Below are 24,105 nucleotides of genomic sequence, written 5' to 3' on the forward strand. Positions count from 1 at the left end.
TAGTGACCATCTGCAAGGGAGGCTGGTTAAACAGGCGTTGGTTTTCCAGTCTCTAAGGTGTGATGGGGACAGGAAGTGGGAGTGGATGTTCGTAGCCTGTGTATGATCTACGCAATCTGCCACACCTGTTGTTCCAAAAGTAAAATGTGTGCTTAGAAGTTTAAGGAGCCAAAGTAGGTTTAAGGTATTTAGAAAGAATCAATTGTGAATGTAGTTTTAAAACTTCTGGAGCCCTTTGCATGGTGTCTTCTCTGAGGTAAAATTTTAGTTTTGCAGGCTGGGTTCTATCAGATAAAGTTAGTTCAGTATTCACAAGATAAAGTTCAGTGTTCACAGTGTTCATTAGGGAGCACCCTTTGGATCAACGCCTGTGAAAAGGACAAAGCAGAATTGGGCAAAGGGAGGAGTCACGCTACGATGCAGGTCCCACAGCTTGAGCCAACTTCATGGGGAGCTCCGGAACAGCCTGTCGGCGGTGTCCTGCCTCCATCAGTCTCAACCACAGCAATCTGGAAAAATAAAATATTCATGTCAGTGATTTATAATGTAAACCTAAAATCATGAAACTGAAGGCTCCAAAGGAACCATAGAAATAAAACCCAGGACCTTGTTTTATACACGTAGAGACACTGAAGCCCAGAATGGAACTTGCCCCAGGGTCACAGAGCAGGTAAAATGATGGAACCGGGTCTCAGACAGACGTGGCACTCTTGATCCAGGATTCTTTGCATAATACCATAGGTCTTTGATTAGATTTATATATTCTTACATCTTAGAGTCTTATTTATATTCTATATCACATTCCATTTATGACACCAGACGCTTCTGCTTTGATGCATGGCTCTGTCCTTTCGAAATGCAGATTTTGACCTAGTTACACTAGAGATTAGGGGCAGGAGCCAGCAAATTACCTTTCCTAGGTTGCAAGTAGACTCTGCAATGATAATTATAGCTTTTATTCTCTGCTTAAAAGGTTACAGTTAGTTATCTGTCACCTGTTTATCTAGTTGCCTTAATTAAGCTTTTTCTGGGGTGCCGGGGTGGCTCAGTTGGTTGAGGGTCTGACTTCGGCTCAGGTCATGATCTCACAGTTCGTGGGTTTGAGCCCCGTGTCGGGCTCTGTGCTGATAGCTCAGAGCCTGGAGCCTGCTTGGGATTCTGTGTCTCCCTCTCTCTGCCCCTTCCCTGCTCATGCTCTATCTCTGTCTCTCAAAGGTGAATAAACGTTAAAAAAACAAAAAAACAAAAAAACTACTCTCCTGTGTGGAGAGTAGTCAGTGCTGACTGGGTCCTCTCTTGAACACAGTGATGACAGTCCCCGAAAATGAAATGTTCCAGATAAAAGAATTACATTAGAGGGATGAGTAAGAGTCCGATAAATGTGTTAGTAAACATATTTCACACTTTCTTACAGTTGTATACATTTACAGGATAATGGTTAACTCACGTTCCTACACAGCTGTTGGCTGTGTGACCATGCTGGTGACCAGCGTGCAGTAACAGACACATAAACTGACCTAGGCTAATCACTCTGATAACTCTGTCCTGACATTTTGAAATTATTCTAAATATCAACATGACAGTATTGAGTCTGGAGTACAAATGAGTACATAGAAAGTTACATAGCACCATCTGTCACCCATTTATTAATGGCTGCTTTAAGATGATCTCTTAAGATTTTGAGTCTTCAAAAGGACCTGAATTTTAAGGACATGAGGTTTGGAATCATAGAATTAATTTGAACAGCCTTATCACAGGGAAATGAAGCAATTTTGAAATAGCTTTTGAAAATAGGTTGAGGATCCTAAATTAGGAACCACTAATCTGATCTTTTTTTTTTTCTTTTTTTTTTTTTTTTAAGGAAGCTGAAGCACACAAAGTGAAATTTCTCAGTGTTAGAGCTTGTGCAGAATTGGGAGTAGCTAGCATTGTGGTCATGTTCGTTTAAATTCATTGTAGCCCACTGCACCCCAGTGCCTTTCTCCCTCCCACATAGCTCTTAAGGTGGTCTTAACGTAGACACCTTTCCTACGGGGCAGTTTAATACTTGTCAGAAACGATGGCTGAGATGTTTGAGTTTTTTTCTGTCACGTTCATGTTAAGATTTCTTTTCTGTCTCTTGCAGAAATTAACCCTGCAGCATGTGAACAGTAATCAGTGCCTGGATAAAGCCACAGAAGAGGACAGCCAGGTGCCCAGCATAAGAGACTGCAATGGAAGCCGGTCCCAGCAGTGGCTTCTTCGAAACGTCACCCTTCCAGAAATATTCTGAGACCAAATTTACAAAAAAGGAAAAAGAAGAAAAAAAAATAAGGATTGACTGGGCTACCTCAGCATACATTTCTGCCACATTCTTAAGTAGCAAAAAAGGAAAAGTGCTTTCCTCCTGTGGGGATATAAGGTTTATCAGCCATTGAAACTTAGACTCCTCTCGCTTTTCACTAGCTGTGAACCAGCCTTCTTGTCCAAGGACGTGAAACTACAGAGTAGCAAGACTGCGCACACTGATGTTTACACGATGGAAAGAGTCTTTCATCAAGAATCATTGTAAAGAATATTCAGGCAGTGAAGCAGTCAACAAACGTGCTTTCCGGGGAGCTGCACCTTTCATGGTTTGCTTGCACATCAGTAACTTTCACTGAATGTGCTGTCCTAATGAAGAGATTTCTAAGATTTTTTTTCTGATTAGGACTGGTAACCAGTATATTAAATATTGATAGAAAAATAAGTGAAAAAGAACTGGAACCAGTTTCAGAATCATGAAAACAACATTTTTACAGTTTAAGAAAAAACTATATTAAACAGGGTTTAAAGGAAATTAAAACAGAACTATGAGAAGTACAATTTGTTATAGTATAGTATCAAATTTCTATATAGATTTTATACCTCAGTGGGGAAAAATAACGGATTCCAGTGACATTTTGTTTTCATCTGTGATAGTCATGGATGCTTTTTTTCCTTGGGGTGCTGAAATTGAGCTAAAAAAAAAATGGCTCTTTGAACGTAGTTTTAATTGCTTTCTTCAATTTTGTTTTATTTGGTTTATGGGCTGTTTAAATTGTAATTTTTAATTGCCTTCAAAGAATGAAGATTTAACAATGTCTGGTCTCACTGAACAGGTTAGATCTCTCAGTTGCTCTTGGGTCAACTGGCTATTGACTTTCACACACACAAAATTTCCTATTAGAGTTTGAACTTCTTAACTTGATTCAGCTGATTATGCTTAATACCCAAGATTCATACTACTGTACTACAGATTTGTTTTCACAGCAATAAATCTTCAGTTCTTTATGATTCCACTCAACAAAAGGCCTGCAGAAGTGATTATTTGGGTATTTGGAGAGGATCCATTTGATGATTTTTTGGAAAACTTTTTTCACTCCATACTCAGATGTGCTTTATTGTCAGGTGCATATTTAGATTAGATTCTTGTAATGGTGATCTTTTTTTTTTTTAATTTGAAAATGTTTGACTTTTTTTTTTAATGAGTTAACCAAAGAAGTGCAGCTACTCTTATATATTAGTCCTGCATTTCTTCCCTAAATTCTATTTAGATTAAATCAGTTTTTTCCTCTAATTTTTAATACCACAGTATAACTTCAGAATCGATTAAAAGTTGAGTATAACAATTAGTGTTTTAATTTCATAGAAGATCTCATTGTGACATCTTTCCTGATATGTAAAGCAGTCCATTGGCAAAAGTGCTTGTATTTTCTTATTTGTAAGAATATACTTAGTGATATTCTTTTCTTTGATTATCAAAGACTCTCACTGCAGGCAGTGCTAGTTCTTGTGCCTAAGAATGTTTCTGAAAGTTGCATCACTAATGGCTACTTGCCAAGTTGAGTGTATAGAAAGTTTCTCATCTCCTATTCAGGTTAATCAGCATCAAACACATATGGATGGTTTAGAGTGAGACTGTAGTACAGAATGCATACATTTTGTCCCCAGGAAATTTGCAGTGAAGCAGGTGCTGGATGGGTTGTTTTTGTTTTGTTTGTGTGTGTGTGTGTGTGTGTGTGTGTGTGTGTGTGTGTGTGTGTGTTTTTCCTACTCCATGAGCTCTGTTAATTCTGTCTTCAGTAGGCCTAATGTTCGAATAAACCAGATGTCTAATAAATTATTTTCATGCTCAGAATTTTAGGTTTTTGTACTCTAGTATAGCTTGGTCTTATTCCTTATTGTAAGAAAGCTTAAATAGCAATGTGATTCAAGGTTTTGTTTTGTTTTTTAAGAGGGGGATGCGAGTGATTTAATTCATGGGTACTTTTAGAACCTGATAGATAATCCCGTTGCCTTTATTTTTCTAATTAAAGAATTCGTAAATACTTTGAAAATATAAAATATTCCTGAATAGTTGTGCCTTACATTGGTTTTATTTGAAGTTAAAATGGATCCCTATTCATTACAGCTATTTGTAGATCAGGCCGTATGCTAATCACTCTAAGTCAAATTGGGAAGAAAAGAATGAATCAAAAAGAAAGCAAAGGATGAAAAGAGGGGATTATTTGACCAGTGAAGAATTCACCAATGTGACAAGAATAATCTGAATCTTCAAATTTATTCACCTTCTTCCAATCCCAATCCATTTTAATGTCTTTCTGTTCTGATTGGCACCCTGAAAATATAAGTGAAGGGCAGCATGTAGGACATGTCCTTATTTCCCTATTCTACATTTAGCTGAGAAACAGAAGTTCCTCTGTAAAGATCTGGTGCTCTCCCCATCTTTCAAGAAGCACACCAGGAGTAAACTGAACTCAGAATTACATGTTCTTTTAAGGAGAAAGAAAATCAGAAGGTAGGGTTTCTTAGGTGGTAACTGTGAGCAGAGGTATACAAAGAATGAGCCATTTTTTTACTCTGGAAAATGAGATGTTTTCAATTATGCAACACTTCTCCCATTGTCTGACTTCCTGAAGATAAAGAATTTGCTTGATCTACCAAAAACTAATAATTTTGCAGGAAATGAGGCAAAACTCTGCTGTATTGACTATACATAGCAACAATTAAAAATTAAAATTTAGGGGCGCCTGGGTGGCGCAGTCGGTTAAGCGTCCGACTTCAACCAGGTCACGATCTCGCGGTCCCTGAGTTCGAGCCCCGCGTCAGGCTCTGGGCTGATGGCTCAGAGCCTGGAGCCTGTTTCCGATTCTGTGTCTCGCTCTCTCTCTGCCCCTCCCCCGTTCATGCTCTGTCTCTCTCTGTCCCAAAAGTAAATAAACGTTAAAAAAAAAAAAAAAAAAAAATTTAAAAAAAAAAAAAAAAATTAAAATTTAAAATTACCATCTGTGATCACATCAAATAAGTCAAATATCTAGAATGTTAACAAGAGATATGTAAGACTTCTATCCTGAAAACTACAAAATGTTGCTGAAACTATATAGAACACTGCAATAAATATGTTCATGAATTGAAAGGCTGCATAATATCACGATCTGTTTCCCACAAATTGATTTACAGAAATCAATTCAAATTTCAGTGAAAAAACAATCCTTCCGCTGAGGCTTTCTTGTAGAAATTTGCAGATATATATGGAAATCCAACAGACCCAGAACAACCAAGATAGTCCTGAAGGAGGGGGCAAATGTTGGAAGACTTAACACTACTCAATTTCATGACTTGCTTTAAAATTACAGTAATTAAGAGAGTCGTACTAGGGTTCAGGACTAATCAGTGGATAGAAGAGAATTGGGAAGCAGACTCGTACATGTGTATGGTCATTGGCTTTTCAACAAAAAAACACAAGCAACTCCATGGAGAAACTTTCTGAATATTGATACTTTCACACAATGCACAATGTTTTCAACATGGATCACAGGACCTAAATGTGAAGGACAAAACAATAAATCTTCTAGAAGAAAACAATATCTTCGTGACTCTTGGGATAGGCAAAGATGTCTTAGGACACAAAATAAACTCCATAAAAGAAAACTGATTTGATTTCACCAAAATTACATTCTTCTCATCAAAAAGATAAAGTGAAAAACCATGCTGCAGCCAAGGACAAAATAGTTGCAATACACATAACAAAGGATTTGTATGCAGAAAAACAACTTTTAAAAGCCACTGCAAAAGCAACACAATATAAAAGTTAATAAATGACTTGAATACACACTGCACAGAAGCTATCCAAATGCGCAATTAGCATAGGGAAGGGTGTTCAGCATCAGCCATGAGGGAAGGAAGAATGCAACCACCAGGAAATAACTGTTGCACACTTGCCCAGAGGGTGAGAAGGTATAGAAACTGGCAAAAGTGTAAGTATGATCACCTGAGGAAACAGCTTCCCAGTTTCTTATAAATGTAAATGTATGCCTACTCTGATTTCACTTCTAGAGATAAAACCCAAGAGAAATGAGGGGATATGCCCACATTAAGATGCATACAAGAATATTCAAAGCAGATGTAAAATAACCCTCAAACTAGAAACTACACCAATACCAATCAGCATGATAATGGATAATCAAATAGTTATTGAAATACTAGTCTACAATTTTAAAAAAAGGAATTACTGATAGAATAGGGATAAATAGAAAAAGTATTGAACAAAGAATGCTAGACATACTACTTTTATATGAAGCTCAAGAATAGGCCAAATAAACCTAAGGTGCTTACCTTTGGGTGAGTATAGATTTGGAAGTGGCATGAGAAGACCTTCTGGAATGATGGAAGTAGTCTATAAATTGATTTAGATGATGCAAATTATTTAGATAATTTAAAGTTTTACTGAGCTATATACTTAGGATATATGCATTCTGCCATCTGTATACCTCAATAAAGTGCTGGGGGGAAATAAAATACCCTGCTGGTATCAGAGTTTTCTAAATAGCCTTCCACTGCTACACAATACCCAAAGACTGGCTAAATTGCAACAAACATATTCAACTGAACTCACAAGAAAATACGGGAAAACCCTACGGTCCGGTGAGGCAGGGGGGAAGATAAGTACACAAGTCACAGAGCTAATGGTTAAACGTGAAAGCCTTTCCTCTCCTAAGAACAAAATAGAATAACCAGGGCTTGGGGAATGATAGTTCCTAGGCCTTGGCCCTGAACAAAGCTGGGGAATTAAACTAAAGATCCCTACATAAAATTGGAAAATTCAGAGAGCTCTATAAGAAAAAGGATGCATAAAGAAGTCTGCCTTGTAAAGGAAACCAAAGGGTAAAATCTGACAGACTCTGCCCTTTTTCTAGGTAGTAAATGGTGGCAAGGATGATGCCACCACTGTGATCATAAGGCCTAGTTTTTAGATTTTGTTTTCAAGTAATCTCTACACCCAACATGGGGCTTGAACTCAACCCCAAGATCAAGAGCGGCACGCTCCACCAACTGAACCAGCCAGGCACCCCAAGGCCTGCTTTTAAATAGATCAAGAGTTTAAAACCACAGTTACAAAGTCTGCAGATCAAGAAAATAGAGTGAATCTAGATTTATGGCACTTGCTGGAAACAATGAGAATACAGTATTTCTTTGGGTGGGGGGAGGGGGGAAACATTAATCCAGGCCCCTATATGCTCACAAGTTAATTATGAAATTATTAAAAAGAGAAAATGAGCCACCAAGGTATTACCAAAACAAAGTTCTGGCAAAGTGATGAAAGCTTGTGTCAGATTAAACCTGCCAATAAATTAATAGTCCTGGACAATAATTTTTTAAACGTTTTAAAGCCTTGGGAAATGAACAAAGGACACAAAATGTAGAGGATTCAACCCTTATTAAAAAGGACCTTCTATATAAGGTAACATATGTATGTCTTTTCCCCAAAGAACATTTCCAATGTACACAACACACTAGAGGTAGTGGTCATACAGATAGAAATTGTTGTCTTAGACCGTATTTATGAGCAGAGTGGCTGGAGATTGGAGAATATCTAAAAGAGGGAGTCACAGAGGAGCCCCCAAATCTGCATATGAATTTCCTCAACTGCTGGAATGATTTGAATGTGCGCAGGATGAGACTCCAAGAAGTCCACAGAAAAAACTTCCCATTTGGAGGGGCTTGATCAACACTTTAGACTTTACGAGCATACCTTTGGAGATTCTGCAGGCTCAATTCCAGACTACTGCAATAAAGCAAATATCGCAATAAAACAAGTCAAATCAATTTTTTTTGGCTTCCCAGTACATATAAAGGTAATGTGTACACCATATTGTAATCTGTTGAGTGTGTGATAGCATTTCATCTAAAAACATGAACCATGTACATTCATAATTTAAAAATATTGCTAAAAAATGCTAAACCATTCTCTGAACTTTGAGTAAGTTGTGATCACTGATCACAGATCACCATAACAAATATAATAAAAATGAAAAAGTTTGGAATATTGTAACCATTACCAAAAAGTGACACACAGACATGAAGTGAGCAAATGCCACTTGAAAAATGGTGCCAGTAGAGGTGCTCAATGGGTTGCCACAAACCTTCAATTTGTAGAAAACACAGTGTCCATGAAACAATAAAAAGAAGTTCAATAAAACAAAGTATGCCTATGTATTGAAACCCAAGGCCCTGTGTAGGAATAAAGACCATTTCTTAAGGACTTGGGGCTATTCCTAGGGCCAAGGACAAAATGCAGAAAGACCATACCTAACAAAATATAAAACCAGGCCTCTGCAACATCAAGTTGATCTGCCAACAATCTGCTAACTTGCATAAACAGTCTTCAGAGGAAGAGGACATAATACAGAACTGTTTGGTGCACCAATCACAATGTTGAGTTGTCCAGTATAGCATGAAAAGTAATGAGGAAACAAGAAAGTAGATTTTTTTAAATAGTCAACAAAAAGACTCACTGATGACCTAGATGATGGAATTAGCAGATAAGTTCATCAATAAAAGTGGGGTTTCTTTTAAGATAAAAAACTGATATCATCAAAATGTGGAAAATTTCAGAAGAAATTTAGAAACTGGACAGGAGAAAAGAATCCTAAAATTGAATAATATTTAAAAAATCAATTTATTGTGACACATTAGGAAAAAAGATCAGTGAACTTGAACACAAGTCAATAAAGAATTTCCAAACTAGGGGCACCTCGGTGGCTCAGTCAGTTAAGCGTTTGACTTCAGCTCAGGTCATGATCTTGTAGTTGGTGGGTTTGAGCCCCACATCAGGCTCTGTGCTGATAGCTCAGAGCCTGGAGCCTGCTTCAGATTCTGTGTCTCCCTCTCTCTGTCCCTCCCTCACTCGCACTCTGTGTCTGTCTCTCTCAAAAATAAACATTAAAAAAAATTTTCCAAACTAAACCACAGATGGAGAAAAAGATTGAGGGAGGGAAAAACAGCCTTGAGGATAAAATACATGCATTTGAGACCTAAAAAGAGAGAAAACAACGAAAACTCTGAGAAATAATGTTTCATGCCCCCCTCCTCCCTTCCATGATTACTGCCAATCTCACTGCAAATTCTGCCTTTGTCTACACATGGCATTATACTTTCTGTGTCTCTGTGTTTCTCCTTTTTATAAGGATACCAGTTATATTGGATTTGGGACTAACTCTAATTCAGTATGTCCTCCTCTTTCCTAACTACATCTGCAAAAACACTGTTATGGGTTGAATTACATCACCCAACAAAGATATGATAAAGCCCTAACCCTGAGTACCTCAGAATGTGACTTTATTTAGAAACAGGGTTTTTTACAGAAGTAATCAAGTTATCAGGAAATCATAAGGGTGAGCCCCAATCCAATATGATTGATGTCCTTATACAAAGGGGAAATTTGGACACAGAGAGACAGAAAAAATGGTGAGAAGACATGGGTAGAACCATCTATACGTCAAGGAATATCTGAAGCTACCAGAAGCTAGGAGATAGGCATACAACAAGATTATCCCTCAGCCCTTAGAAGCAATCTTCCCTGCCAAAACCCGGATTCTGGACTTTGGGCCTCCAGAACTCAAGAACAGTAAAGTTCTGTTTAAGCAACTCAATGTGTGGCACTGTGTTATGGCAGCCTCAGGAAAATAATAGACTCTATTTCAAATGAAGTCCTATTTTGAAGTATTTCTGAGTAGACACGAATTTGGGGGAAACACTATCCAAACCAGTGCATCCACTTAACCATTTAAAGAAGAATTAACACCAGTCCTTTACAAACTCTTTCACAAAAGAAGAGGAATATCTCAATTCATTCTATGGTGCCAGTACCAAAGCCAAAGATAGCACAAGAAAAAAAATAAAGATGAATATCCCTGATTATTATAGATGCAAATATCTTTGACAAAGTACTAGTAAACCAATTCCAGAAGTATATTAAAATAATTACAAACCATGATAAAGTTGGATTTATCTAGGAATGCAAGGTTGGTTCAACATATAAAACTCCATGTAATACACTATATTATTTGAATAAAGAACTGCATGATCATTTCAACAGATGCAATAAAGGGATTTAGACAAAACCCAACATGCTTTCCTGATGAAGCAAACTCAATAGAATGGAACTTCCTCAATTCAATAAAGGGTCTCTATGAAAAATCCGTATCTATCATCATATTTAATAAGGAAAGACTGAATGCTTTTCCCTTAAGAACAGGAAGATAACAAGGATGTCCACTCTTGCTGTGTATATTCAGCACTGTACTGGAGGCTCTGGCCAGGGCAACTTTGAGGCAACAAAAGGCATCCACATAGAAAAAGAAGAAATGAAACTATCTCTATTTGCAGATGACATCATTTCATATATTAAAAAATTCTAGGAAGTCCATCAAAAATTATTAGAGGGATGCCTAGGTGGATAAATTGGTTAAGTGTCCAACTTTGGCTTAGGTCATGATCTTGTGGTTGGTGAGTTCGAGCCCTACTTGGGGCTCTGTGTTGACAGCTCAGAGCCTGGAGCCTGCTTCAGATTCTGTGTCTCCCTCTCTCTCTGTCCCTCCCCTGCTCATGCTCTGTCTCTCAAAAATGAAAAAACATTTTAAAAAATTATTAGAATAAATGAATTCAGCAAGGTTGTAGAATACAATATCAATACAGAAAAATCAGTTGTATTTCTGTACACCAGCATAAATAGTTCAAAAATAAAATTAAGAAAACATTTAAGGGTGGCTTGAGTGGCTCAGTTAAGTGTCTAACTCTTGACTTCTGCTCAAGTTATGATCTCATGGTTCATGAGATCAAGCCCTACATTCTGTGCTATCAGCTCAGAGCCTGTTTCAGATTCTCTCTCTCCCCTTCTCTCTCTCTCAAGATAAACAAACATTTTTAAAAAGAAAACATTTAAAATAGTGTCAAAAAGAATAAAATACTTAGCAACAAATTTGGCAAAAAAGTACAAGACATATGCATTGAAAACTAAAACACATCACTGAAAGAAATTTTAAAAGATCTAAATAAACAGCACAAGTTCATGAATCAAAGTAATATTGTTAAGATGGTAATTTCTCCCAAATTGAGCTACAATTTCAATGTAATGCCTACCAAAATCCCAAGTGTCTTTTTGCAGATATTGACAAACTGATCCTAAAATCCATATGGAAATTCAAGGCGCCCAGAATAGCCAAAACAATCTTGAAAAAGAAGAAAAAAGTTGGAGTACTCAAGCTTCCCAATTTCTTACTACAAGGCTGTAGTTTTCAAGATAGTGTGGTACTGGAATAAGTATAGACCCACAGATCAATAGAATTGAGAGTCCAGAAATAACCCCTATACTTATTCAACAAAAGTGTGAAGAAAATTTAACAGAATACCAATAAATGGTGGTGGGACAACTGGATACCTACATGTAAAAGAAAGGAGACCCCCTATATCATATCACACACAAAAATTAACTCGAAATGGATCAAACACATAAATATAAGAGCTAAAACTGTACCACTGTTAGAAGAAAACTTATCCGCCATCTTCATGACGTGATCATTGGGCAATAATCTCTTAGATATAAAACCGAAAGTAACAGCAAAGGTAGAAAAGCAAATATAGAAGTAGAACTTGGTCTATTTGTAGACCAAATATATTTATATTATATTTAGACCAAATCTAAAAGATTTGGAGTCCGGTTCAAGACAGCAATGTAGGAAGATCCTGAACTCACCCATCTCTCATGGACACACCAGATCTATAGCTGCAAATCTTGTGGGAAAAAAAGCCTAAAAACTAGTGGAGAAATGCCTTCACATCAGGCAAATGAAGAACACACACACACACACACACACACACACACACACACACACACACACACAATGAAGATGGTAGGAAAGGCTGAGACACAATCTTGCCATAAACCCCATGCCCAGCATTATGACCCACAAATGGGAGGGAACACAGAAGTCAGAGCTTCTCCCTGAGGAACAATGGTTTTGTACCCCACACTGGGAACCCCAATTTTTAATACTGGCACCTGAGATACAACCCCAAAACATCTAGCTTTGGAAACCATTGGTGTTCATGCCCATGAGACCCATGGGGCTGTGGTGAACTAAGAAATGGGTCTTAAAATGCCTTTATGTGGACTCACTCACCCCACAACCTAGAACAGAAGTAGTCTTTTGAAAGGAACCTGATTTTAAGATAATGTGATGCCTCTAGCTTTGTTCTTCTTTCTCAAAATTGCTTTAGCTATTCAGAGTCTTTTCATGGTTTCATACAAATTTTAGGATTATTCTATTTCTGAGAAAAATGGCATTGGAATTTTGATAGGGCATAGAATATTTTAATGCTTTGGGTTATATGGGCATTTTAACAATATTAATTCTTCCAGTCCATGAGGATGGCATATCTTTCCACTTATGCATGTCTTCAATTTCTTTCATCCATATCTCATAGTTTTCAGTATACAAGTCTTTCACCTAAATTTAAGTGTCAATCTGAGGGGCAGGTGCCTGCTAGGGTACTCCTTGGGGGACAGAAGCTGGTGGATGCCATCTTTGCACTCTTCCCCTCTTTCATGTTAAAGCTGGTGTGCACTCTTTTTTTTTTTCCAGGTGGAAGCCATCTTTGCACTCCCACTCTGCCTTGCTCTAGACAGTAGGTACCATCTTCATGCTCTCCATCTGCTGCACTCCAGAGCATCAGTATCGCTTAGAGGGGAGCTCCTACATGCACCAGTTTTTATGAATGGTGATCTGATTTTTGTAGCTGCCACCCATGGAATGCCCCTTGACTGCCTAGCTGGTGGCCAGGGGAGCTTGTGTTCCTGGGTCCCACAGGACTGTAACAATTGGAGAGACAGTTATTGGCCAACTACCATCCTGAAGGCACTGCACAGACAACATATTGAATCACACCCACAGTCTTTCTGTAAAAGAGGTCTATGTGCTTGTATTGGAGCACATAGATTAGAGGGGCAGATTTGAGGGGCAGGCTTCTGCTTTGGAACACATCTAGGAGATACATAGGTGACAGGGAATGCAGGCTGGGGAATACTATATTTTAGCTCTCCCTCTGCTTCACTACCGTTGACTTTTACTTCTCAGAAGGGAGCTTATACACTCATATGGAGCCCTGATTTTTGTGGGACATCTCCAGATGGCATGGCTCTAGTGGTCAGCAGGGATTAAGCTTGCAGTCCCACAGGATTGTATATATCTGCATTTTAAAAGCTGCTGCTGAGGGTTCTGGCTTCCAAGCAGCCTAAATTTGGGTGGTGACAGATACCCTCCCATTTGGGACACTAACAGGTCTTAGTAGATCCTCAAACACTGGGAACTATTAAAAATAAAATAGGCTTCTTGGACAATCACAGGTTTGACAGGCAACCAAGAGCAAAAACAGGGTTGAATGGTAAGTTTCATCTCCTACACAAGACTAATTCTCCAAGGCGAGGAGAGGTGGCTTATTCACTTAATTCAAAGAAACCAACAGACAGTCTAACAAAATGAGGAGACAGAGAAATATGTTTCAAACAAAGAACAAGACAAAACCTCAGATAAAGTACTAAATGAAATGAAGATAAGCAATCTACCTGATAAAGAGTCCAAAGTAATGGTCATAAAGATGCTTACTGAACTCAGGAGAAGAATGGAAGATGGTACCACGATCAAGTGGGATCTATCCCAGGGATGCAAGGATGATTAAGCATCTATAAATCAATCAATGTGACACACCAAATTAATAAAATGAACATATTATGACCTTAATAGATGCAGAAGAGCAGGTGACAATATTCAACAGCCATTTCTGATAAAAATCACATCAAAATCTCAATAAAGTGGATATAGAGAGAACATACCTCAACAAAAAGCTAACATCATACTCAATGGTGAAAAGCTAAAAGCTTTTCCTCTAAGATGAGGAGCAAGATAAAATACCTAGAAATAAATTCAACAAGGAGGTGAAAGTCTTGTATACTGAAAACTATGAGATATGGATGAAAAAAACTGAAGACACACCTAAATGGAAAGATATTCCATGCTCATGGACTGGAAGAATTATTATTGTTAAAATGCTCATATTACTCAAAACATTCAAATATTCCATGCAACCCCTATCAAGATCCCAATGCCACTGTTCTCAGAATAATCTTCAAATGTCTATGAAACCACGAAAAGACCCTGAATAGCTAAAGCAATTTTGAGAAAGAACAACAAAGCTAGAGGCATCAATCTATCTTATTTCAAAGTATACAAAAGGTGCAAACAGAAATTCTAGAGCTGAAAAATATAAATACTAAACTAAAAAATTCAGTAGAGGGATTCAATAGCAGACTTGATCAGGCAAACAAACTTGACAGGTCATTTTAAATTATCAAGTCAAAGAACAAAAAGAAAAAAGAATGAAGAAAAGTAAAGAGAGCCTAAGGGACTTAAGGGATGCCATCAAAGGGACCAATATTCACATTATGGGAATCCCAGAAGAAAAGAGAGAAATGGGGTCAGAGAATTTATTTGGAGGAATTAGAGCCAAAAACTTCCTAAATCCAAGGAAAGAAATAGACATACAGATTCCAAAAGCTCAAAGTACTCCAACTAGAATAAGTTCAAAGAGAACTACATCAAGACACATGATAATAAAATTGTCTAGGGGTGCCTGGGTGGCTCAGTTGGTTAAACATCTGACTTCAACTCAGATCATGATCTCAAGGTTCATGAGTTCAAGCCCTGCATCAGGCTCTGTGCTGACAGCTCAGAGTCTGGAGCCCACTTCGGATTCTGTGTCTCTCTCTCTCTCTGCCTCTCCCCCATTCATGCTTGTGCTCTCTCTCTCTCTTATAAATAAACATTAAAAAAATTATCTAAAGTCAAAGACAAAATCTTGAAAGCATCAAGAGAAAAAGTAATTCATCATATACAAAGGATATCAGAGTTTTCAGCAGAAACTTTGAAAGCAAGAAGTGGGATGATATATTCAAAATGCTCAGAGCCTGGAGCAGAAAAAAGTCAACCAAGAATACTTTATCTGGTAACACTGTCCTCCAAAAATGAGGGAGAAATTAAGAGCTTCCAAGATAAACTGCTGAGGGAGTTCATTACCATTAGACCTGCTCTACAAGAAATGATAAAAGGAGTCCTTCGAGTTGAAATAAAAATGGTAAAGAGCAACACCAATCTGTATGAAAAGATAAGGCTGTTCAATAAACGTAAATAAATGAAAAAAACATAGTAACTTCTACAATTGTAATTTTGGTGCATATACTTATTTTTAAATATTTTATTTTTAAGTAATCGCTGCAACAAACATGGAGCTTCAATTCATGACTCCGAGATCAATGGTTGCATGCTCAAGGACTGAACCAACCAGGCACCCCTTGGTGCAAAAATTTAATTAACAAAAATAAAAACAGCAATAAATCTATAGCAATAGGTATGCAGTAATGATCAGGTTATGATCTCACAGTTTGTGGGTTCCAGCCCTGCACAAGTCTTTCGTGCTGACAGCTTAGAGCCTGCTTGAGATTCTCTCTCTCCCTCTCTCTCTGCCCCTCCCCTGCTTGTGTGCTCTTTCAAAACAAACTTTAAGATAAATAAACTTTAAAACAAACAAACAAACAAACCTTAAAAAATAGGCATACAGTATTTAAAGATGTAATGGTGACATCAGTATCATCAAGTAATGGGGTAGAGCTGCAAAGGAGTAGAGTTTTTATATACAATTGAAGTTATTAGTTTAAAACAGACTACAACTCCAGGATATTTAATTGCAATGATAAACCACGAAGAAAATATGTATAGCATATATATATATAGCAGAAAAAAAAAGAAAATACATATAGCATATATATATGGATATATGGTATATATGTATATATATACATATATATGTATATATGTAAGAAAATATGTATAGCATATATATGTGTATATATGGATATATGGTGTGTGTGTGTGTATATATATATTATATATATTATATATATATATATTATATATATATATATTATATATGTATATATGGAAAGGAGAAAGGAATCAAAGCATACCACTACAAAAAAAAAAAAAATCAAACAAAAGAAGGCAGTGAGAGAAGAAAGGAGGGACAATAAAGCTACAGACATACAGAAAACAAAGTGTCAATAGTAAGTCCTTCCCTATCAGTTATTAATTTAAATATAAATGTATTGGGGTGCCTGGGTGGCTCAGTCAGTTGAGCGTCCGACTTCAGCTCAGGTCAGGATCTCGTGGTTCATGGGTTCAAGCCCCATATAGGGCTCTGTGCTGACAGATCAGAGCCTGGAACCTGCTTTGGATTCTGTGTCTCCCTCTCTCTCTCTCTCTCTCTCTCAAAAATAAATAAATGTAAAAAAAATTAATATGAATGTATTAAACTCCTCAAACAAAACACACAGATTGAGTGAATGGATTTTAAAAATATATGATCCATCTATATGCTATCTATAGGAGACTTTAGACCTAAGGATACACATAGGCTAAGAGTGAAAAGGTGGAAAAAGATATTCTGTATGAATTAACCAAAAATAGAATAAGAGTGGCTATACTAAAGTCAGACAATGTTTAAATAAAAAACTGTTATAAAGGACAAAGAAGGAGAGGCGTCTGGGTGTCTCAGTTGATTGCACATCTGACTCTTGATTTCAGCTCAGGTCATGATCCCAGGATTGTGAGATTGAGCCCTGAGTTGGGCTCCACACTGAGCAGAGAACCTGATTCTCACTCTCACTCTGCCCCTCTCCCTGCTCTAAGAATAAAAAGACAAAAAAAAAAAAAAAAAAAAGATACAATATAATGAAACAAGGGATCAATTTTACCAAGAAGCTCTATCAGTTATAAATATCTATGCACCACAGCTCCGGGCTCCTAAATACATGAGGCAAACTTTGATACAATAGGAGGGAGAAGGTTCCAGGGAAGATGGAAAAGTAGGAGAACCTTAGGCTCACCTCCTCCCACAGATACACCTAGATAATACCCACATCACTGCAAATAACCCCGAAAACAACCCAGAACAGACTCCACAGCTAAATGTAGAGAAGAGTCCACAATTGAAGAGGGGAAGAAGGGTTAAGATATGATTAGGAACCAAAATGACCAGTGAGATTGTCCATGAGAGGAAGGACACCACAGGCATGGAAAAGGGAGAGGAACAGACCCCACACCAGGGACCCCAGGTATGGGGACCCACACTGGGAAAAGCAATCCCCCCAACATTTCCCTTTCAAAGCCAGAGCAGCTTAATTACCTGAATTTTTACTATCAGTGGGGCTTAACTCTTGTAACTTTAAAAATCATCAGCTCTGCTCTGAGAGAGCAGGAGAGAGAGACAAAACAGTCCTCACCCTTAAAGAGACAGCATAACAAATGGCCCCACTGAGATACAGCATAGAAGCAGCAGTTTGAAAAATGTCTTGGGTATACCAAGAGATTTATTTCCCAATCTCAGAACAGGCAGGGATCCTTAGATTTCTCCAAGAACTGAAAAGCTGGCCAGTGCCATTTCCCCCTCTGCCCTCCAGTCTAGATACACTGACACCTGTGGGAAAGAGCAGGAACACTCTCCAGCTAGACTGCTAACAGCATGCCACTTCCCCATATTCTTCCATGGACTTGCCCCATCCAATCGGCCCTCAGAAGAAATCCGTCTAAAGCAGTGCCACAAATATGGCATTGTGCAAGCAAACCCAACAGTGGCCAGTACCACTCCAAAGTGACTCCTGCCCTAGGCAGAGGGGAAGATAACCACATACAACAGTTCAAGTCAGTCCCAGGAGTGGGCTCTGGCCAGACATCTGGTCTGACTGTAGGCCCCACCCACCAACATATCCTCTTAGGAGACAATGCAGGGAGAACACCCTGAGTTTGGAGTGACCACAGCTCTGGCAAACACCTGGTCTGACCCAACTCAAGCCCCAATCAGCCCCAGACTGACCCCTTAAAAACGGAGGGACCAAATCCTGCCAACAATAGACAAAGAGAGCCACTGCAAATGACTGAAATTAAGGCAAAAGTGGCTCAGCCACAACAATAGGGCACATGCAACACACACAGCAGACACTCTTGAAGTGCCAGGTTCTGGTGAACAGGGTACACTACACTGAAGGGCACTACAGGACCTCTTCTTCATAAGGGCACTACATTCAAAATCAGGAGATGTAGCTAACTTTCCTAACACATAGAAACGGACACACGGAGTTAGATAAAATGATGAGACAGAGGAAAATGTCCCAAATGAAAAAACAGGACAAAATCACAGCAAGAAAGCTAAACAAAATGGAGATAAGTAGTATGCCTGATAGAGAATTTAAAGCAATGGGCACAAAGATACTCACTAGACTTGGAAAAAGAGTGGAAGACCTCAGTGAGATCCTCAACACTGAGACTGAAAAGAAAAAAGAACCAGAGATGAAGAAATCAACAACCAAAATTAAACATACACTAGATGGAATACATAGTAAACTACAGGAAGCAGAAGAATGGATCAGTGACCTCAAGGACACAGTAATGGAAAGCAATCAAGCTGAACAGGAGAGAGAGAAAAAAATAAAAAATAAAAAATGAAAATAGACTTAGGTAACTCAGTGATACCACCAAGCATAATATTTACATTATAAGGATCCCAGAAGGAGAAGAAAAAGGGGGGCAGAAAATTTATTTGAAGAAATAATAGCTGCTAACTTTCTGAATCTTGGGAAGGAAACAGATATTCAGATCTAGGAGACACAGAGAGTCCCCCAAAATCAACCCAAGGAGGTCCACACCAAGACATATAGTAATTAAAATGGCAAAAAGTAGTGATAAAGAGAGAATTTTAAAAGCAACAAGAGAAAAGAAGCCAGTTACACACAAGGGAAATCTCATAAGTGTATCAGCTGATATTTCAGCAGAAATTTTGGAGACCAGAAGGGAGTGGCATGGTATTTTCAATGCACTGAAAGGAAAAAAACCTGCAACCAAAAGTACTCTATCCAGCAAGGCTATCATTCAGACTAGAAGAGAGATAAAGAATTTCCTAAACAGAGGCACCTGTGTAGCTCATCCCGTTGAGTGTCTGACTCTTGATTTCGGCTCAGGTCATGATCTCATAGTCATGGGATCAAGCCCCTCATTCACCTCTGTGCCAATTATGGGGCCTGCTTATGATTCTCTCTCTCTCCTGCTCTCTCTGCTCATCCCCTCCCCACCCCCCACTGTCTCTCAAAATAAATAAATAACATAAAAAATAATTTCCTAAACAAAAGTTAAAGGAATTCATCACTAAGAAACCAGCCTTACAAGAAATGTTAAAGGGGGATTCTTTGAGTGAAAAGTAAAGACCATAAGCATAAGAAAAGTAGGCAAGGAAAAATTTCACAGGTACATATAAACATAATAAAAGTAGATTAATTATGTATAAAACCAGTACACAGATTAAAGCACAAAAGCAGTAAATCAAGTATAATATAAAAATCAGTCAAGGATCACCTGGGTGGCTCAGTTGGTTAAACATCCAACACTTGGGATCAAACCCCACATGAGGCTCTGCACTGAGCTGCTTAAAATTCTCTCTCCTCTCTCTGTTCCTCTCTCTGGTTTGTGTGCTCTCTTAAAAAAAAAAAGTCAAGGGATTCACAAAATAAAAGGATTTAAAGTATGAGACCATATACCTAAAATGTGGAGCTAGCAGGGAAGTTAAAATTTAGTACTTTTAGAATGGGTTCAAACTTAAGTGACCATTAGCTTAATATAGACTGCTATATGCATAAGATGTTATATATAAACCTAATGGTAATCAAAAATCAAAAACCAGTAATATATATGCAAAAAATAAAGACCTAGGAATCCAAGCATATCAGTAAAAAAAAGCCACCGAACCACAAGAGAAGACAGCAAGACAAGAAGTATAAAACAACCATGAAACAAGTAATAAAATGGCAGTAAATAGATACCTATCAACAATTACTTTGAATGTAAATGAACTAAATGCTATAGTCAAAAGACATTGGGTAAATGAATGAAGAAAAAAGCAGGACCCATCTATATGCTGCCAACAAGAGACTCATTTCAAACCTAAAGACACATGCAGACTGAAAGTCAAGGGATGGAAAACATTGATCATGCAAATCGAAGTAAATAAGTCAATGCGTCAATATTTGCATCAGACAAAATATACTGTAAAGCAAAGACAAGAGACAAAGAAGGACCCTACATAATCATAAAGGGAACAATTCAACAAGAATATAAAACAATTGGGGCACCTGGGTGGCTCAGTCGGTTAAGTGTCCGACTTCAGCTCAGGTCATGATCTCATGGTCCGTGAGTTCGAGCTCCGCGTTGGGCTCTGTGCTGACAGCTCAGAGCCTGGAGCCTGTTTCAGATTCTGTCTCCCTCTCTCTCTGACCCTCTCCCATTCATGCTCTGCCTCTCTCTGTCTCTCAAAAATGAATAAACATTTAAAAAAATTTTAAAAAAAAGAATATAAAACAATTGTAAATATTTATGCACCTAACATAAAAGCACCCAAATACATAAAGCAGCTATTAACAAACATAAAGGAAGAAACTGATAGTAATAGAATAATAGTAGGGGACTTTAACACCTTACTTACATCAATGGATAGATCATCTGAACAGAAAATCAACAATGAAACAGTGGCTTTGAGTGACACATTGGACCAGATGGATCTAACAGATATATTCTGAACATTCCATCTAAAACAGCAGAATACACTTTTCTTTGAGGAGTACATGGGACATTCTGCAGAATAGATCATGTTAGGCCACAAAACAAGTCTCAATAAATTCAAAAAGACTGAAGTCATATCATTGCATCTTTTCTGACCACAACACTATGAAACTAGAAATCAACTTCAAGCAAAAATGTGGAAAGAATACAAATATATGGTGATTAAATAACATGCTACTAAACAATGAATGGGTCAATCAAGAAATCAAAGAGGAAAGTAAAAAAATACATGAAGACAAATGAAAACACAACAGTTCAAAATCTTTGGGATGTAGCAAAAGCTGTTCTAAGACGATAAATTATACCAATACAGGCCTACCTCAAGAAGCAAGAAAAAGCTCCAAAAAATAACCTAACCTTACACCTAAAAGAGCTAGAAAAGGAAAAACAAACAAACCCCAAACCCATTGGAAAGAAATAAATAATAAATATTAGAGCAGAAATAAGTGAAATAGAAATGAAAAAACATTAAACAATAGAACAGATCAATGAAACCAGTAGCTAGTTTTTCGAAAAGATCAACAAAATTGATCAACCATTAGCCAGACTCATCCCTCCCACCAAGAGAGAGAACTCACATAAAATCAGAAATAAAAGAGAAAGAACAACCAACACCACAGAAATACAAATGATTATAATATTATGAAAAACTATATGCCAATAAATTGGATAACCTAAAAAAATGTATAAATTCCTAGAAACATATAACCTCCCAAATGTGAATCAGGAAAAAATAGAAATTTTGAACAGACTGATTACCAGCAATGAAATGGAATCAGTAATAAAAAATTCCCAACAAACAGAAGTCTAGGACCAGATGCCTTCACAGGAGAATTCTACACAAATATTTAAAGAAGAGTTAATAACTATTCTTTTCAAATTATCCCAAAAAATAGAAGAGGAAGGAAAGATTTCAAATTCATTCTATGAGGCCAGCATTACCCTAATACCAAGACCAGATAACAGCACTACAAAACAAGAAAACTACTAGCCAAAATCTCTGATAAGCACAAATGCAAAGATCCTCAACAAAATATTAGCAAACTGAATCCAAAACTACATTAAAGAAAATTATTCACCATGATCAAGTGGGATTTACTCCCGGGATGCTAGTGTAGTTCAATATTTGCAAATCAATGTGACACATCACATCAACAAAAGAAAGGCTAAAAACCATATGATCATTTCAATAGATGCAGAAAAAACATTTGACAAAGTACATCTATTCATGATAAAAACTCTCAACAGAGTAAGTTTAGAGGTAACATTCCTCAACAAAATAAAGGCCATATGTGAAAAACTCATAGCTAATATCATACTCAATGGTTAAAAATGGAGAGCTTTTCCCCTAAGATTAAGAACGAGACAAGGATGTCCATTATCACTACTTTTATTCAACAGACCACTGGAAATCCCAGCTATAGCAATCAGACAACAAAAAGAAATAAGAGACACTTAAGTTGGTAAGGAAGACATAAAACGTTCACTACTTGCAGATGACATGATACTATATATAGAAAACCCTAAAGACTACACAAAAACTACTAGAACTGATAAATTCAGTAAAGTCACAGGATACAAAATTAATATACGGAAATCTGTTGCATTTATATACACTAATAATAAAGTAGCAGAAAGAGAAATTAAGAAAACAACCTCATTTATAATTGCACTAAAAATAATAAAGTATCTAGGAATAAAATTAACCAAGGGGGTGGAAAACCTGTATTCTGAAAACTGTAAGACATTGATGAAAGAAATTGAAGATGACACAAACAAATGGGAAGATATTTCCATTGCTCATGGATTGGAAGAACAAAAATTGTGAAAATGTCCATTCTACCCAAAGAAATCTACAGATTTAATGCAATCTCTATCAAAATACCAACAGCATTTTTCACAGAACTAGAACAAATAATCCTAAAATTTGTGTGGAACCACAAAAAACTCCAAATAGCCAAAGCAATCTTCAGAAAGAACAAAGCTGGAGGTATCACAATCAGTGATTTCAAGATATACTACAAAGCTGTAGTGATCAAAACAGTATGGTACTAGCATAAAAACAGACACATAGGTTAATGAAACAGAATAGAGAGCCCAATAATAAACCCACAATTATGTGGTCAATTAACCTATGACAAAAGAGGCAAGAATATACAGTGGAAAAATGACAGTCTCTTCAACAAATGGTGCTGGGAAAACTGGACAACTACATGCAAAAGAATGAAACTGGACCACTCCTTTATACATACACAAAAGTAAACTCAAAATGTATTAAATACCTAATTGTGAGACCCAAAACCATAAAAATCCTAGAAGAGAACACAGGCAGAAATTTCTCTGACATTGGCTGCAGTGTTCTATATAGAAGTTGTTTGTGACTTGTCAAACATTTCTGCCCAGAGCTGCACATACATGGGTTTATTTGGCTTGTATTCCATTTCTGGACTCAGGGTCAGAACTGGCCCTTCTGTCCTGACACTAAGAGGGATTACTCTGCCTCACCACCTTGAGTCAGACCCGTCTGGCTCCATGGACTGGATTGGAGAGGGAAGAGAAATATGCAGGTTCCCAGGCCCCTAACACTGTGTGATACCATATGAGAAACAGAAAAAACAGCTTGCTCAGCACTGCAATTAGGCAAACTTAATGAACAATCATAAATCATACATGGGTAATGTATGTATGTATGTATGTATGTGTGTGTGTGTGTGTGTGTGTGGCGCTGGTGGAAATACTGAGTTGGAAGTGTCTCACCTGAGGGGAGGACGCTCTTCCCAGGACCCTCAACTGGGACTCAAACCCACTGCTCACCATGAGGCTTCCCCAGGCAGGAGGCTGGATGCTGTGAGTACCCAATTTGATGTATTAAGACTTCTTTGTTCTCTACACTCTTTCCCTCTTTATGTTAACTATAATTGTTTAATTCCTTATATTCCCTTTCCCTTATAATTAATAAAGCTTTTCTCCCCAAAACTAAGTGTGGCTATCATGAATTACTATTATTCAAAACAAGTAGCAACATTTTTTCTAGATATGTCTCCTGAGGCAA

At 37.5% G+C, this 24,105-nt stretch overlaps 1 protein-coding gene and 1 long non-coding RNA gene across 3 annotated transcripts in view; one reads left to right on the top strand and one right to left on the bottom strand.

The window, feature by feature from the left end:
- Positions 1-4,356, top strand: part of GALNT1 (polypeptide N-acetylgalactosaminyltransferase 1) — a 128,769-nt gene extending 124,413 nt beyond the window's left edge. For both annotated transcript variants that reach the window (XM_086682755.1, XM_086682756.1), the window contains one exon: positions 2,126-4,356. In XM_086682755.1, coding sequence (XP_086538881.1) covers positions 2,126-2,272 — 147 coding nt within the window. In that variant the 3' untranslated portion in view covers positions 2,273-4,356. The remainder of the gene's footprint in view (positions 1-2,125) is intronic.
- LOC147575585 (uncharacterized) overlaps positions 323-24,105 on the bottom strand; it is a 39,793-nt gene continuing 16,010 nt past the window's right edge. Inside the window, exon 2 of the long non-coding RNA XR_015242536.1 lies at positions 323-509. This is a non-coding gene — a long non-coding RNA (uncharacterized LOC147575585). The remainder of the gene's footprint in view (positions 510-24,105) is intronic.

The sequence above is a fragment of the Puma concolor genome, chromosome D3 (genome assembly GCF_028749965.1).
Source record: "Puma concolor isolate L17-30 chromosome D3, mPumCon1.1.hap2, whole genome shotgun sequence".
Lineage (NCBI taxonomy): Eukaryota > Metazoa > Chordata > Mammalia > Carnivora > Felidae > Puma > Puma concolor.